We start from the raw sequence: 13,843 nt of genomic DNA, 5'->3' as shown, positions 1-13,843 counted from the left end.
GTGTAGCCTGGCTCAGTGAAGCGTGCCAGAACGTTGTCCAAGTTCCCCGATGCCCCGTTCGTGACACAGATGCGGTCGAACGAAAGTTCCGAACCGCGTCCGTACGTGGAAGTGAGCCATGCTGCGATAATGCGTCGAAGTGGTTCGTAGCCAGCATCCGGGCCGTAGATTAGTGAGGCTGCGGTTTTTGCTTGCGAGTTAAGTACGCTTGTCGCGCCGTCGAGAAGTTGAGCCGATGGAAAGAGTGACGGCGACGGCCACCCCAATTGCAGATTGATGCTTTCGGTCATATTGGTAGGACCCAGATGCGACAATGATGGTGGTCTTACAGGCAGATCACGGCGACGCTGCCATGAACAGCAGTCGAATCATTTTGCGACCTCGGCATGCGCGCTGCAACCCATGCTCATAATCGCATAGCCACTCAGCATTTGGTGGAGAGCGTGATATCGACCCCTGCCAATCTTTCGGACTCTGAGCTCCGATGGAGAGGAACGTCGGAACTTCGAAGGATTCACTGAGGGGTTCATTCGCGCCGCGCTAGTGAAGTATTAGCGTGTTTCCTGGGAAGGGATCGGCAATCGCGCGTCATCCTCATCCTGCCGGAATGCGCAGCAACTCCACCCTCAACGCGACGCGATAGGCATTACAAACCCGCACTGCCATGCCTTCGGAACGATATGCCCTGCGGCATCGGTGTCGTTACAGCCAATGGCGCGTGACGAAACAGCTGACCAGGCGATGCCTGTTTGGCGTGTTCATACCCTGATCTATTCACTGGCACGACGGTGGCTTACCTCAAATTCCTGGGACCTATAGGGACATACATCACGTTTAGACCACGAAACACTGCGTCTTATCTCTTCTTCGATACATCCTTTTTTGATCGTCCACCAAACATGCCGTTCGTTGAGCAGCCGCCGCAGGGTGCAGGCATCCGCATCGCTATAGATCGCGGTGGTACCTTCACAGACTGCTTGGGTATCGTACCAGGGAAACCAGATGTGCTAGTCAAGCTTCTGAGTAACGATCCGACTAACTATGCCGATGCACCCACAGAGGGTATTCGCAGGATACTTGAGCAGGCCTTGAACGTGTCCATACCACGCGGCGGCAAGATCGACACCAGCAACATCGAATCGATCAAGATGGGAACTACAGTCGCGACAAACGCCTTGTTGGAACGAAACTCCACAAAATGCGCGTTGGTTGTCACCAAAGGTTTCAGAGATCTACTACGCATAGGTGATCAGACCAGACCGAAGCTGTTTGACCTCAACATCCGAAGGCCTGAGACGTTGTTCGACGATGTACTAGAGATTGACGAGCGCGTCACACTTCACGATTCGACCGAGGACAAGTCAACACTACGAGACCCTGACCGCAACTCCTATGACCTGGAAAGGGGGGTGGGCGGCGAAGCCATTCGCGTTTTGCGACCAATTGGTTAGTAACTTGACGTGGAAGTAGCTTCCTAGCTGACACTTTAGTAGACAGCACACATGCCCGCGAAGGTCTCCAGGTCCTGTTCGACAAGGGCGTGCGGTCCTTGGCGATAACGCTCATCAACAGCTATACTTTCCCGAACCACGAGCTTCAGGTTGCCGATATCGCCAGAGACATCGGCTTCACGCAGATATCAGTCTCATCACAGATCTTTCCCATGATCAGAGCCATTTCGAGAGGCTACTCAGCAACAGCAGACGCGTACCTTACGCCTTTGACGCGCAATTACATCGACGGCTTTCGTGAAGGCTTCGTAGGCGGCCTGGAAGATACCAAGGGTGCTCGTTGCGAGTTCATGCAAAGTGATGGAGGACTAGTGGGGTGGCAGCACTTCAGCGGTCTCAAAGCTATCCTGTCAGGTCCGGCTGGAGGTGTTGTCGGATTCAGCAAGACATGTTTTGATGTACAGCGGAGGAAGCCAGTGATAGGATTCGACAGTAAGTCTAAAGCTCGCGAAACATGTCGGAAGTATGCTGACAATTACGCAGTGGGCGGAACCAGCACTGATGTTTCGCGGTATGCGGGAACACTGGAGCACACCTTTGAGTCAATCACGGCTGGTGTGACGATTCAATCTCCACAGCTAGAGATCGACACTGTTGCCGCCGGTGAGTAGCACTCGAATCAATGGATCTGGATAGTTACTAAAGTTTCTAGGCGGTGGAAGCATACTTTCCTATCGCAACGGTCTCTTCCTCGCAGGCCCCGAATCAGCAAGCGCCCATCCAGGCCCAGCAGCATACCGAAAAGGTGGACCTCTGACGGTTACAGATGCAAATCTTGTCTTGGGACGTTTGCAGGCTGAGTACTTTCCAAAGATCTTCGGCAAGCACGAGAATGAACCTCTGGATTATGAAGGCGCAAAGCGAGCTTTTGAAGAGTTACTCGTTACGGTCAACGCGGACCTGTCACAGACTAGCGGAAAGACGAAGACTGTCGAAGAGCTTGCTCTTGGCTTTTTGGAAGTTGCGAATGAGACAATGTGTCGGCCCATACGCTCTCTCACTGAAGCCAAGGGGCACCGAACCTCTGATCACGATCTTGCGGTCTTCGGTGGCGCAGGCGGACAAGCTGCCTGCGCTATTGCTGCTAACTTGGGCATCGACCGCATTTTGATTCACCGCTACTCTTCTATCTTGTCAGCATATGGCATGGCATTGGCAGACGTCGTTCGCGATGTTCAGGAGCCGTGCTCAGTATTGCTGAAGTCCTCATTCGATGAACTTGACGAAAGGCTGTCGTCGCTCGAGAAGTACGCGGCTGAACAACTGGCTAACGACGGGTTCTCTGGCCAAACAATCGGTTTCGAGCACTTTCTTAACCTCCGCTACGAAGGGTCTGACACAACCTTCATGGTTTCGCGCCCTGATCAAGGAACTTGGGACGACGCGTTCGTAGCTGAACACAAGCGCCAAGACATCCCGCTCAACGAAGGCTGTCTCCGTCCTCTCACCTTTACAATCCCACAAGGAAGTATCCTGAACCCCTCTCCATACGCCGCAGTATGCGCAGGAAACCCCATCACATCCCAACGCGTCACCGATGTCGTCATCCGCGCATTCGAAGCCTGTGCCGCGAGCCAAGGTGACTGCAACGTCTTCTCCTTCGGCATAAACGGCGACCACGACGACAACGGCACACCCATCCCCAACTCTGGCTTTGGCTTCGGAGAAACGATATGTGGAGGCAGTGGCGCAGGACCCGGTTGGCACGGCACTTCAGGCGTGCACATCCACATGACGAATACGCGTATCACAGACCCGGAGCTACTGGAGAAGCGTTACCCTGTGCTTCTTCGTGAGTTTAGTATACGTGATGGGTCGGGTGGAGAAGGGCGCTGGAATGGTGGAAATGGGATTCAGCGCGTGTATGAGTTCTACCGCGATATGAATGCTTCAATTGTTAGTGAGAGGCGGGTCACTAGGCCATATGGTATGCTTGGGGGTGAGGATGGCAGTAGTGGGGTAAATTATATTGTTAAGAAGGTTGGTGGGCGGTGGTGTAGGCTGGGTGGACGGAAGGACTTTTCTGTGCAGAAGGGAGATTGCTTTGTCATTGACACACCTGGTGGGGGCGGGTGGGGGATGAGGAATGAGGACGAGACAGGGGATGTGGGAAGTGCACCGAGATCGGCTGTGCAACGGAGGTTTGTTAGCCAATTTCAATTGGCGCAGGAAGCCAGCAACTAGACATGCAGTTGGATTATGAAGAGCGCGCGTCAAGGTAAACGTTTCCTAACAGAGACCATAAAGGTTTATGATTGGAGCTTGGCCCAGGTGGTTCGAGTGTGTGATCGATGCCACGGCTGATATCGTCGTTTCCATCTATGCATTGGCGAAGTCTTTTTATTTCCTCTTCTCCAATCTTCTGTATTCATTCATTTCTTCAGCGGCGGTAGCCTAGCGCGCTCACACGGTCATAGTTCCTTGTAACCCTATATCTTCAAGCGCACAAGCAGCGAACTTATTTACTTGCACCCACCCCACTGCTCTAGTACTGCCCCATCTCACTGCGACGCCTACCGGTCACAAGGTCCGCAACATGTCTGAATCAAAGCGATCGCGTACTGGGTAAGTCGTCCAAGCCAACCATGCTAACTCATTGAGTGCTCCATACTGATTTACTAAAGGCTCTTCAACAACCCTACCCTTTCCGACGTCAAGATCAAACAGACACACAAAGGTCAGACACGCGAATACTTTGCGCATAAGGCGGTGCTGTGTCAAGAGTCCGATTACTTTCTCAATACATTCACCGGTAACTTCAAGGTAGGTCAGCAAAGGCTCTGCTGATCTGGATGAGAGGATACACACTAACAATCTCCAGGAATCATCCGAAGCCACTATGGAACTACACGAAAACGACCCCGAATACTTTGAGTTCCTCCTCAAGTTCATCTACACCGGCGCGTACAACAAGCTCGAGATCGCGAAGCTTGCAGGCAATGACAAGAGTAAGCGCGTTCTTATTCCAATCGGCATTCACGCTGTCGCCGACAAGTACGACATCGCCAAGCTCTACGAGCCAGCTGCGGAAGATGTGAAGGCAGTACTTATGGAAGCTGTCAAAGACCTAGACATGCTCATCACTGCAATCCGCGCTCAATACGGTACTGAAGTCAACGTTGATGGGGCTATGGGACGTCTCGTAACTTCCGTTGTATTCGAAAAGCACAGCGACTTTGTCCGAACGAAAGATTTCGAGGGCTTACTCCTCGCGTATCCGACCTTTGCAGCAGATGCGGCGCTTCACTCTCAGCGCTGCAACGGATTTTGTAAAGGAAGCCTCCTTCAGTGCCGCTATTGCGATTGTCGGGTCGTTAATGCAGAGGCTGTGCTCAAGATGCGCAACTCAAGTTGGTGTTGTCCTAATTGTAGCAGGCCCAATGTTTTACCAGTACTGGGTGACAATTAAAGGCAACGAACAAGGCCCTCTGAGACAGGTGCAATCATGAGCCTGAAAACTATAGGCGCGAAAGCGTGGGAGCAATATGAAGGCTGCAATGAAGTCTTTCTGTACGGAGTCGGTGGTACATCCAGCGATTTTGCGTAAATGGAGCGTTGCCCCGTCTAGTCTAGTAAAGTTGGAAAGTCAGATCGAATGCATTCTCCACCGCACTTGCGCAATGCGCATCTTGTTTCCCGTGTGCACGAACACGACAAGCTTGCCTGAGTGTGCTACCAAGATAAAGTCTATCAATGATCGACTACGGCTTGGTTTTTGAACGTTGAAACTGTGCGATCTTGTGCTTCTCGCGATCTGAAAAGGTAGAACAGCGATTAGATACTGCAATGATGACGTCGGGGATGACATAGTGAGAGGGCGCACCTGTCATCAAAGTTTCTTTGACGACAATGTACGCTGCAGATACATGCTACTCTCTATAAATACGTGGTCAATGAACCTGGGTACCTAATCGATGTAGATTGATGTAGAGTACGTTTGCGATCTTCAAGAAATGACCGGCTTCCTGTGCTGGGCGCCCGGGATGAAGTACTGCGCGACGAGCACAACGCGACGTTGGTAAAGCACACGTCACCGATAGAAGGATAACACTGAACCCTTTGAGCTTCCAAGACGTAACGATAAAATTGAGAGTAGTACGCATAGAGTGATGACGAGTTCGTCTACGTAGTGATCCCATAATGCTTCACCATGAGCCGATCGTCCTCCATCCACTTCTCTATGACGAAATCTATCTCGTCTTCCACGCAACGATCTTGAAGCTCTCTCGGATAAACTATCTGCGACGATTGCGATTCTAAGATGTGTACTGCTTGAAGATTGGGCAATTGCACCAGGCCTCTTGCCAACTGCGCAGCAGCCTCTCTCGCCAACCACTTATGGTCATTCTCCTCGAAGAATTGTCCTGTTTGATCGTTGCTAAGGCCCAATAAGACGACGGAAGCGGGTAAATGGTCGATTATCTGCAAATTGTCTTCTTGAAAGTGAAAGTTTTCCAGGTCAGGGTCAACTTTTTCGGATGTTATCGTCAAAATTGCAGCAGGCACAATCAGAGTCTCGAGTCTGTCGAACTCCTTCAACGTGCCAGCTGCAAGTGTGTTGTAGGTGCCCACATTTCGTACTGTATGAGGACCGTTTCCCATAGACAAGTAAAGATATCGTAGCGTTTGTTTGCTTGGCATAAGGGCTTCGCAGATGCCCACGAAATCCAAATGTGTGATTTCATCCTCGCTCATGCGGTCGAATGCCATGTTAGCTGCTCTAAAGCGGAAATCCGAGAGTGACCGGCACGGTTGCAGGGTTCTAAACATCTGCTCCATTGTTATTTGGCAGTCAACGAGATGAAGGCTTTGCAAGTTTGCGAGCACTTCATCCCGGAATGGAGGGCGCTTGACAGACATCTGGAGAACACCAAGTATGTTTTTCGGATGATTATGCCGGTAATGACGCATTGCGGGAAGAGCCTCGAGTATCGAGATGCAGCTATCGTACGACTCAGGCTCTGGGTAAGCAGGATGTGCTACATCGTCATCTTCGTTGACTCCATCGATATTGATGGTGTCGAGTTTCGCGTATTTGTGGAAATTGGGTACGTTGGACGAAAGTTCGAGGCCGAGGATTCGGCTCAGCGGGCCGTCGTAGGTATAGAGGGTCAACTCTGATACGTTTGGACTCAACCAAAGCAAGAGCATTATCTGTGCTTGCGCTGGAGTATCATTGAACATTTTGGTCCAAAGATCGGCCATGTGAGAATTACTGAGACGTTCCACCATGGCAGGCTGGCCGGCATCGATTGCTTTCCTCATCGCGTTCTTGGTCCATAGACAGTCCTGCATCGCCCGACCTAGACCGTAGGTGCTGCGTATGTGTTTGATGTGTTTTGCGAGATGCGGACGCATATTGAGGGTGCGAAGGAGACATGTCAGTTAGCGAATAATGCCATGTTCAACATCGTAAGTCGATACCGCTTCTTTCAGCTCGTCCTCGTCTTTATCGTCTGGCTCGTCATGAAGATATGAGCGACCCACAATATGTACTGCTTCGTAAAGCAGAGGTTGTGCAGCCTCTAGGAGTCGACTTGATGTTACACATAGATCAAGCAAATCAGCTATTCCATCTTCGTCCTCTTCTTTCAGCTTGTCCACGACGGTCGTGGGGAGGAACCGAGTGTTCTGCGGAGATGACCAAAGATCTTCACCCGCAATTCGAGAGGTAATGTTGCGAGATTTGGGGCGGGTTCGTTTGAGCTAACCCACGACATGGTTGTATCGTCATCCATCATTGCGGCGAAGGGAGGTGTAGAGTTTGAGAAGCAATGCGTAGCAGTGAGGGGTTTTGTTTATTGTCTGGATACGAATGTCCCGTAGACGGGGCAACGTTTGTTTTCCCTAATTGTGGTGGAAATTGCTGACACGGCGAGACCTCGGGAGGCTGGTACGCGTGTCCGACGTGATCCGCTAAGGAATGTGTTCTCGGTATCTCCCCTCGTTACTAGGATCTGGCACCTGTCGAAGCGCAAGCGTGCAAACGCAGTCGTTGGAGACCTCATTGTGCGTCAGGCTATTCGGCCACGTATGCTGCCCATTTGGGCAGGTGGAGCATCGAGCCTACCTAGATACCAGGCTTTGCTGTCGTCACTCCAGGATAGCCAACATTGGCGAACGACAACTCGCCTATGTGTTGCAGCAGTGGATCGCGCATTGTTTGTTTTTGCAAATGGGTAACCATGTGTTGCTACTCGGAAATGCCAGGCTAGGTAAAGCTAATTTGGAAACGCGGGTGAACACGTTCGAGCTGCCGAGGTCAAGAGATATGACAGAACAAGATAGATCTCCAGCTCGAACAGCGCCTAGATGGGCAGATAGTCAGGTAGGCGCTCGAACATCGCGCGACATGAAGACCGACCCCGGATGACCTGGGACCTGAGTATCTGTGTCCAACGTCTTTCGCATCGTTTTCGCAGCGGTGAAGATGACATCGCACGATGTGGCATGTCTATGACCCCAAAAAGCGTTGATTGGCTTCGGTAGATCTTGCAAATGTAAGCATGCAACGAAGTCGCAACGGTCGGATTCCCAATGAGCAAGCAACACTATCACAATATCATCAAATTGACCTCAGATCATCTCCGCTGAACACCATTACGACTGCGCTGAAGTGCAAGTGCAGCAATTCGGGTGATACTGAACTCGGTGTAGAGGTGCCGCGTGATGCGTCGCATTCTCTTTTGAGTCGGACGATAGTGCCAGAAGATGGATATAAAAACAAGAAGAATGCGTGAAGATCATTCAAGCACAAGACAAACTCCCATTGCCTCCTCAAATACACTTTTCAGATCAACAAGTCCATCCAGACATCCGAATCCAATACCAACTGCACACGAACTCGTAAGTCTTCCAGGGCGTCGCAAAACCCCAAAACCTAACCAATCCCCCAACCAGTCCAGCCGCAACCATGAAGCCCATCACCACCCTCACAATCTTAATTGGCATCAGCGCCACCACCGCCACCGCCATCGCCGTCGAGCCCCTCGAAGAAGTCCATGCGCAAAGCTGCGCCAGCCGCGATTGGGGCTGTGAAGACGGCTATTGCTGGAAGAAGTGTGGCAACCTAGGAGAATGGTGCTGGCAAGCTGCAGATGCGGGCCAGGGCAGTTGGGTGACTTGCGAAAACGATGCGGCCTGCAATATAAACTTTATCCCTAGTGCTGGGTGTGGCGGCGCGTGCAGCTGCTGAGCACAAGAGAGGAAAGCGAATGAAGGCGGCTTCTCAACTCCGCTGTATTAGCCCACCACTCATTTGGGCTCTTGACTTTCAGGAAAGGTATCTAGATAGTGTTCGAGAACATCAATCACTTCTGCTTGGGGGCTTTTCGCACTACCGTTTCGCATCTTGTGTGCGTTTTCCTGCTTCTTTCTTGTAGCTACCGCTTTTCGATGCGCTCGGCTCTTGACGTGTAAACTCCAGTCGTTCTCGGTGATAGACGTCGTGCCGCATGTCTCGCAGACCTTCTTCTGCCAGAGGTCTGGTCGCTGGCCTAAATCGTACTCGCGCTTGGGTGTCAGCATTTCTGCTGCTGCTTGCGATAATGTCGAGGGTGAGGGAAGTGGTTGGCCGGAGAGGAATTGCTCGGTAATGGTGATGGCGGGTTTGACGACGTTGTCTTCCCACTGAGATATGTCGGAGCCGTCGACCAGGAAGGTGGTATTCTTCTGGCCTGCAGTGATCAGTGCGTTGAGAAGCTTAATGCGTATCCATTTGATCTGGCGATTGGCGTATTGACGGGTGGCTGCCTGTGTCTTCTCGATCGCGAGAATCTTAAGCTTTTCTAGTTCAGATGCCTCCCGCGAGCCACTTGAAAGAGCGCTTTGGTACTCTAGAAACTCTTTGTATCCTATTGATACCCAGATGCCGCGGCTCTGGTCGATACTGGCACCTGTGCCGGCTTCGTGCCGCTCACGGAAACTGCTGAGTTCTTCGACTTCAGAAAGCAAACCTCTGGCGATCATCTTATCAACACGGCCGTCAAGACGGCGATGCAGCACGTCTTTGTTTGCATGCACCCAGAACACGAGAGTTTCGAAACGAAGGCCTGACCGGGTATCCGATGTTGTGCCATCCGCTTGGGCAGCAGAGGCCTCGCGCTGCAGTTTCTGTTCTTTGTAAAGTTGCGAAGCTGGCTTGCCTGTTCTTAGGTATATCTCCAGTGAACGCTTGATTTTGCGCCGCTCATTCGGATGCCACCGATCGGCCATGATAGGATCGACTTCCCTGAGCTTGGTATGCAAGACATCAGTCGGCTCTTCCAGTATAGGCAGAGGCTGGGTGTTTTCACTCAGATTCAGCTCTGGCTCATCTGATAGCGCATCCTGAAATAGGAGTGACTGCGTATAGTAGTGAGTACCACCAACTAAGACCGGGAGTTTGCCTCTACTCCGGATTTCATCGATCTGGTCATGTCAGTAATTACCCGATTTGCACGCCAGTCAGTCGTACTGTTCTCAAAGCCTCGCCCACAAATTTCCCGACAGTCCAAGTCTCTTCTTCAAGGCTGATGCAGCCTAATAGATGATGAGGAACGCCTTTCGTCTCATCTTGCGTAATCTTGTTGGTAATGATGGGCAGCCCACGATACAGTTGCATTGCATCACCGTTGATGATCTCGCCATTATACTTTCGCGCGATTTCTACAGCCAGCTACCTGATGTGGTCAGCAAGATGAAGCGTGACTGAACAAAACGAGCTTTACATCAGATTTGCCAGTCCCTGTCGCACCGACAATGGTGATTAGAGGCTTTCGCGGCGTTTGCGCCATTTTGATACTCCTGAATGCCCTTGCGAATCGCAACATGCATTTCATTGCACGACTGGCGGGCTGCCAATGACTGAGTGTCCGAAATTGTTGGTTAGCGTGAAGCGGGGATGCGCCTTTCCGCTTTGGTACTAGCATAGTCTTTCAGCATTCCAAGGTTGGATCGATCAACTTGCAGTATCTCACTTCCCACGATCTGAGGTTTATAGATAGTCTTGTCTTGCGATGTGAGCGAAATCGTTGATGTTGAATACTGTGTTATTGACTCTTGCCGTACATGTGGATTGGATCGTGTACGAGCGAGTATCGCGTATAGCTATAGGCGAAATGTACGTGTAATGAAAAGTGTCTGTTGAACAAGATGGGGTATCATCGTTGAGTGCCGCCCAAACGCCTGTTGAAACTCCATCGACACGCATTGTTGAAGCGTGCCGAGATGTATTCTCCTTCACCACCCGGTGCTACTCCTTTTCCACCCTCTTCTCAGCGCCATAACCGCCCTTACCCTCCAGGTTTTGATACGACGCGCCCTCACCCTTGCCATTCCTAGGTCCCCTCTCCGTCAAATCTTCCTGCAGCCACTTCAACACCAGCTCACCCAGCTGACTATTTCCCGTGTACATGCGCTCGCCCTGCTCGACCTTGACATCCATGTCCTCGGTGCTACCCCACTTCTTGACCTTGCCCAGGCTCATGTGCACAAGATGTGTGGGCCATGTTGCAAGGTTATCCAGGATATGCGTCGCGTACACGATTGTGCAAGGTCGTTCCTCCGTCTCCTTCTTCAAGAAGTTGAGGAAGTTGCTGCGCGACAACAGATCGAGATCAACCGTGATCTCGTCCAGCAGCAGGATGGTCCATGGTCTCAGCAGACCCATGGCAAGTTGTACACGCCTCCTCTCGCCGTCTGATACTGCGTGCATGCGCCAGCTGAGGTCGATGTCGAGGATGCGCACGAGTTCGTCGCGGCGCTCGGTGTAGTGGTCGCCGCCGATGGAGGACAGAAGCGTGGGCACGTCGATGTCGGTACGGACGATGGGGTTGAGCACCCATTCCAGACCGAGGTAGGTCACGCCCTCAAGGCCCATCTTGAAAGGGTCGATGCCCGCGATGTGGACGGTGCCGGACGGGGCCATGCGCTTGCCGGAGAGAAGGCGGAGGAGCGTGGTTTTACCCGCGCCATTGGCTGGGATCGTTAGTCGAGACTCTCACAGCTAATATTTCATGTTGCATACCTCCGATCAAAAGTGTTCTGCTGCCGGGCGGCAGGTCAAGGAAGACATCTTTCAGCCCACTCGAGCCATCGGGGAAGGCATAGCAGAGGTTCTTCACGTCAATTGACGGCGCGACTTCCTTGCTGTTGGCTGTGTTCGACATTGTAGCGTGGGATTGCGTGTATAGTGGCTGTTACACCGGTGGTGGGAGGAGACTACATTTTGTACGTAGCTTACGGTGGAGTCACCTCGGTGGGCTAGACTTCCAAGTCGACATGAGTGATGCCATCATTCCGCTGGGGTCCGCACTAGGCCCGAATAGGCAGGCACCGTCCTAGACCCTGACGGCACTTCGTCTCAGCCTCAGCATTTTCAACTTTGTCCTACTTTTCGAAATATCGTTCGAGGTTTACTGGTAGGGTCAGCTGAGCATGGTGGTCCGGTATGCTCCGCGGCGCCATGTCATCACGCAACTCCGAAATCGCATTGCAGCCTGACCAACGCCGCAACCACAACAGAAGACTTGAGCATTTCCTTTGAAATACGCATGTAAAAATTGATGGAAGTCTTAGTAGTGCATGGCATGGGGACGATTTGTAGTGCACGGAAAATGTACCACGATTCATACTGCACGTCTAGTCATGAAGCAAAGCACGTGTAATTCGACAAAGCTACCGCCCACGCAAAGCAAGAACACACGTTCCATATATACAACCACTATCTTCCTCCTATGTACAATCGTCCCATCGTCCCCATCTACTCAACATGAAAGTCCATTCTGGCGATGCGCTTAGAGAGAAACGCAGCCGGAGCTGGAGTCCTCAAGGAAGAGACCACCGTAGATCTGGCCCTCGTCAAGGTTGGCCTCCTGGAAACCAGCGTTGGCGACATCGTCAGTACCAGTGGGCTTCTTGAGAATGCCCATCTGGAACTGGCCGAGACCAGCAAGGTTGACGGACAAAGGACCAGCGACCTTCCTGAGCTCCTGTTGGCCGGCGGAGTAGAAGATGGTTGTCTCGCTGGACGTTTGTTAGTATATTTTCTGGAATTAGGAGTGAGAAAGGACGTACTTCTTAGTGTAGTCGAGGGTCATAGCAAAGTTCTGCCACTGGGTCTGGTCGATCTTAACGTTCCAGAGCCACTTGCCGGCACGGTCAAGAATCTTGAACTGGTCCTTGTCGGCATCGCTCTTTCCAATAAGAGATCCAGTCTGGAACTGGATCTGGTTGTTGCTGAAGTCGGCAGCCTCGTGCCAGACGTTGAGGTACTCGTGGGTGAGGTTCAAAGGCCTGGCGGAGTCCTGCTTGACACTCCAGTGGAGGGTCTTGACACCCTTGCCACCCTCGCCGTCAGGGGCATCCTTGAGGAACTGCAGACCGGCGCGGCGGAATCCCAGCTGCTTCTGGAAGATGGACTCATCGGAGATGGTCACCTCAACAGCCTTGAACTTGTCGCCATCGAAGCGCGAGGACTCGTTGGGGAACTTCAGGATCTGAGACCAGGTCAGGTTGTTACCCTTGACGAAGTCGGCGTTGAAGAGCGTGTTGGTGGCCTGAGTGTCGAAGGAGACGGGTGTCATGTTGGCAGGGACACGGCCGTCGAAGACGATGGGGCACTTGGGCTCAGCGGCGCGAGTGACATGGGGGTGAAGGGCGGGTGCAGCCAGTGCAGTGGAGGCAACTGAGGCCAAGGTAATGAGCGTAGAAGTGAACATGATGATGGTTCAAAAGAATGTAGTAGAGACTGTGGATGCGCTGGATGTGGATGAGACGACAATAGTGGGTGGGTGGAGACACTCTTTATACAATTCTCAAACGCGACACTGAACGCTTCCTTACCCCAAGTCCATCTGAGCACGGTTCATATTAGATGAACATGTCGGTGCCCACGCGTCCGGCTTGTTCCATGGCCGAAATATAGGGATACCCGCGCATTCATTTGGGGTACTGCAGAAAGTAGACAGCTAACCAATGGCATGGGCAGGAGAATAGTGATGGAATATTCTATAGTAGGCCCGACGACGTCAGGGTAAGGCCGCATTAATATAGGTGAAAGACGCTGCTGTCATGAGGCTCCTTAACCGGGATGTGGGGTAATGTGCACGGCTGCTGGTCAAGTACCGGACGGTCCGGCAACCCGTTGCTTTTTAACCTGGGAGTATTAAGAAGAGGAGTCGCGCCGACTGTTGTACCTGAGATGAGAACGGTCTTTTACCGTCCACCGCACCTCAATCCAACTCTTCATCACATCGCGATCCTTTTCGAACAGGACCTACTGCCTTCACAGCCCAAAGCGCAATTTCATGCGTGGAGCAGCAGCGACAACCGACATTTTCAGAAAGCGACCG

The 13,843-nt window shown here is 52.0% G+C and overlaps 6 protein-coding genes across 6 annotated transcripts; 2 read left to right on the top strand and 4 right to left on the bottom strand.

Moving 5' to 3' along the window:
• Positions 1 to 899: 899 nt before the first annotated feature.
• J4E86_009908 (uncharacterized protein) lies at positions 900 to 3,695 on the top strand (the record flags this gene model as incomplete). Its single annotated transcript, XM_051450408.1, has 4 exons — positions 900 to 1,446; positions 1,494 to 1,943; positions 1,995 to 2,114; positions 2,164 to 3,695. The coding sequence occupies 4 exons, from the start codon at positions 900 to 902 to the stop codon at positions 3,693 to 3,695; spliced, it is 2,649 nt and encodes an 882-aa protein (XP_051298329.1).
• Positions 3,696 to 4,047: 352 nt separating this feature from the next.
• Positions 4,048 to 4,920, top strand: J4E86_009907 (uncharacterized protein; the record flags this gene model as incomplete). The annotated part of the gene is made up of 3 exons (XM_051450407.1): positions 4,048 to 4,076; positions 4,136 to 4,274; positions 4,333 to 4,920. 3 exons carry the CDS (start codon positions 4,048 to 4,050, stop codon positions 4,918 to 4,920), a joined length of 756 nt encoding a protein of 251 aa, XP_051298328.1.
• A 713-nt stretch (positions 4,921 to 5,633) lies between these two features.
• J4E86_009906 (uncharacterized protein) lies at positions 5,634 to 6,869 on the bottom strand (the record flags this gene model as incomplete). Its single annotated transcript, XM_051450406.1, has 2 exons — positions 5,634 to 6,273; positions 6,463 to 6,869. 2 exons carry the CDS (start codon positions 6,867 to 6,869, stop codon positions 5,634 to 5,636), a joined length of 1,047 nt encoding a protein of 348 aa, XP_051298327.1.
• Positions 6,870 to 8,765: 1,896 nt separating this feature from the next.
• On the bottom strand, positions 8,766 to 10,285 carry J4E86_009905 (uncharacterized protein; the record flags this gene model as incomplete). The annotated part of the gene is made up of 3 exons (XM_051450405.1): positions 8,766 to 9,920; positions 9,967 to 10,167; positions 10,220 to 10,285. The coding sequence occupies 3 exons, from the start codon at positions 10,283 to 10,285 to the stop codon at positions 8,766 to 8,768; spliced, it is 1,422 nt and encodes a 473-aa protein (XP_051298326.1).
• A 458-nt stretch (positions 10,286 to 10,743) lies between these two features.
• J4E86_009904 (uncharacterized protein) lies at positions 10,744 to 11,659 on the bottom strand (the record flags this gene model as incomplete). Its single annotated transcript, XM_051450404.1, has 2 exons — positions 10,744 to 11,468; positions 11,518 to 11,659. 2 exons carry the CDS (start codon positions 11,657 to 11,659, stop codon positions 10,744 to 10,746), a joined length of 867 nt encoding a protein of 288 aa, XP_051298325.1.
• Positions 11,660 to 12,286: 627 nt separating this feature from the next.
• On the bottom strand, positions 12,287 to 13,210 carry J4E86_009903 (uncharacterized protein; the record flags this gene model as incomplete). The annotated part of the gene is made up of 2 exons (XM_051450403.1): positions 12,287 to 12,515; positions 12,567 to 13,210. 2 exons carry the CDS (start codon positions 13,208 to 13,210, stop codon positions 12,287 to 12,289), a joined length of 873 nt encoding a protein of 290 aa, XP_051298324.1.
• Positions 13,211 to 13,843: the final 633 nt, after the last annotated feature.

The sequence above is a fragment of the Alternaria arbusti genome (genome assembly GCF_024043155.1).
Source record: "Alternaria arbusti strain BMP 1465 chromosome Unknown scaffold_19, whole genome shotgun sequence".
Taxonomy (NCBI): domain Eukaryota; kingdom Fungi; phylum Ascomycota; class Dothideomycetes; order Pleosporales; family Pleosporaceae; genus Alternaria; species Alternaria arbusti.
The sequence above is the reverse complement of the archived record's forward strand: the minus strand, read 5'-3'. Positions and strand labels throughout refer to the sequence as shown.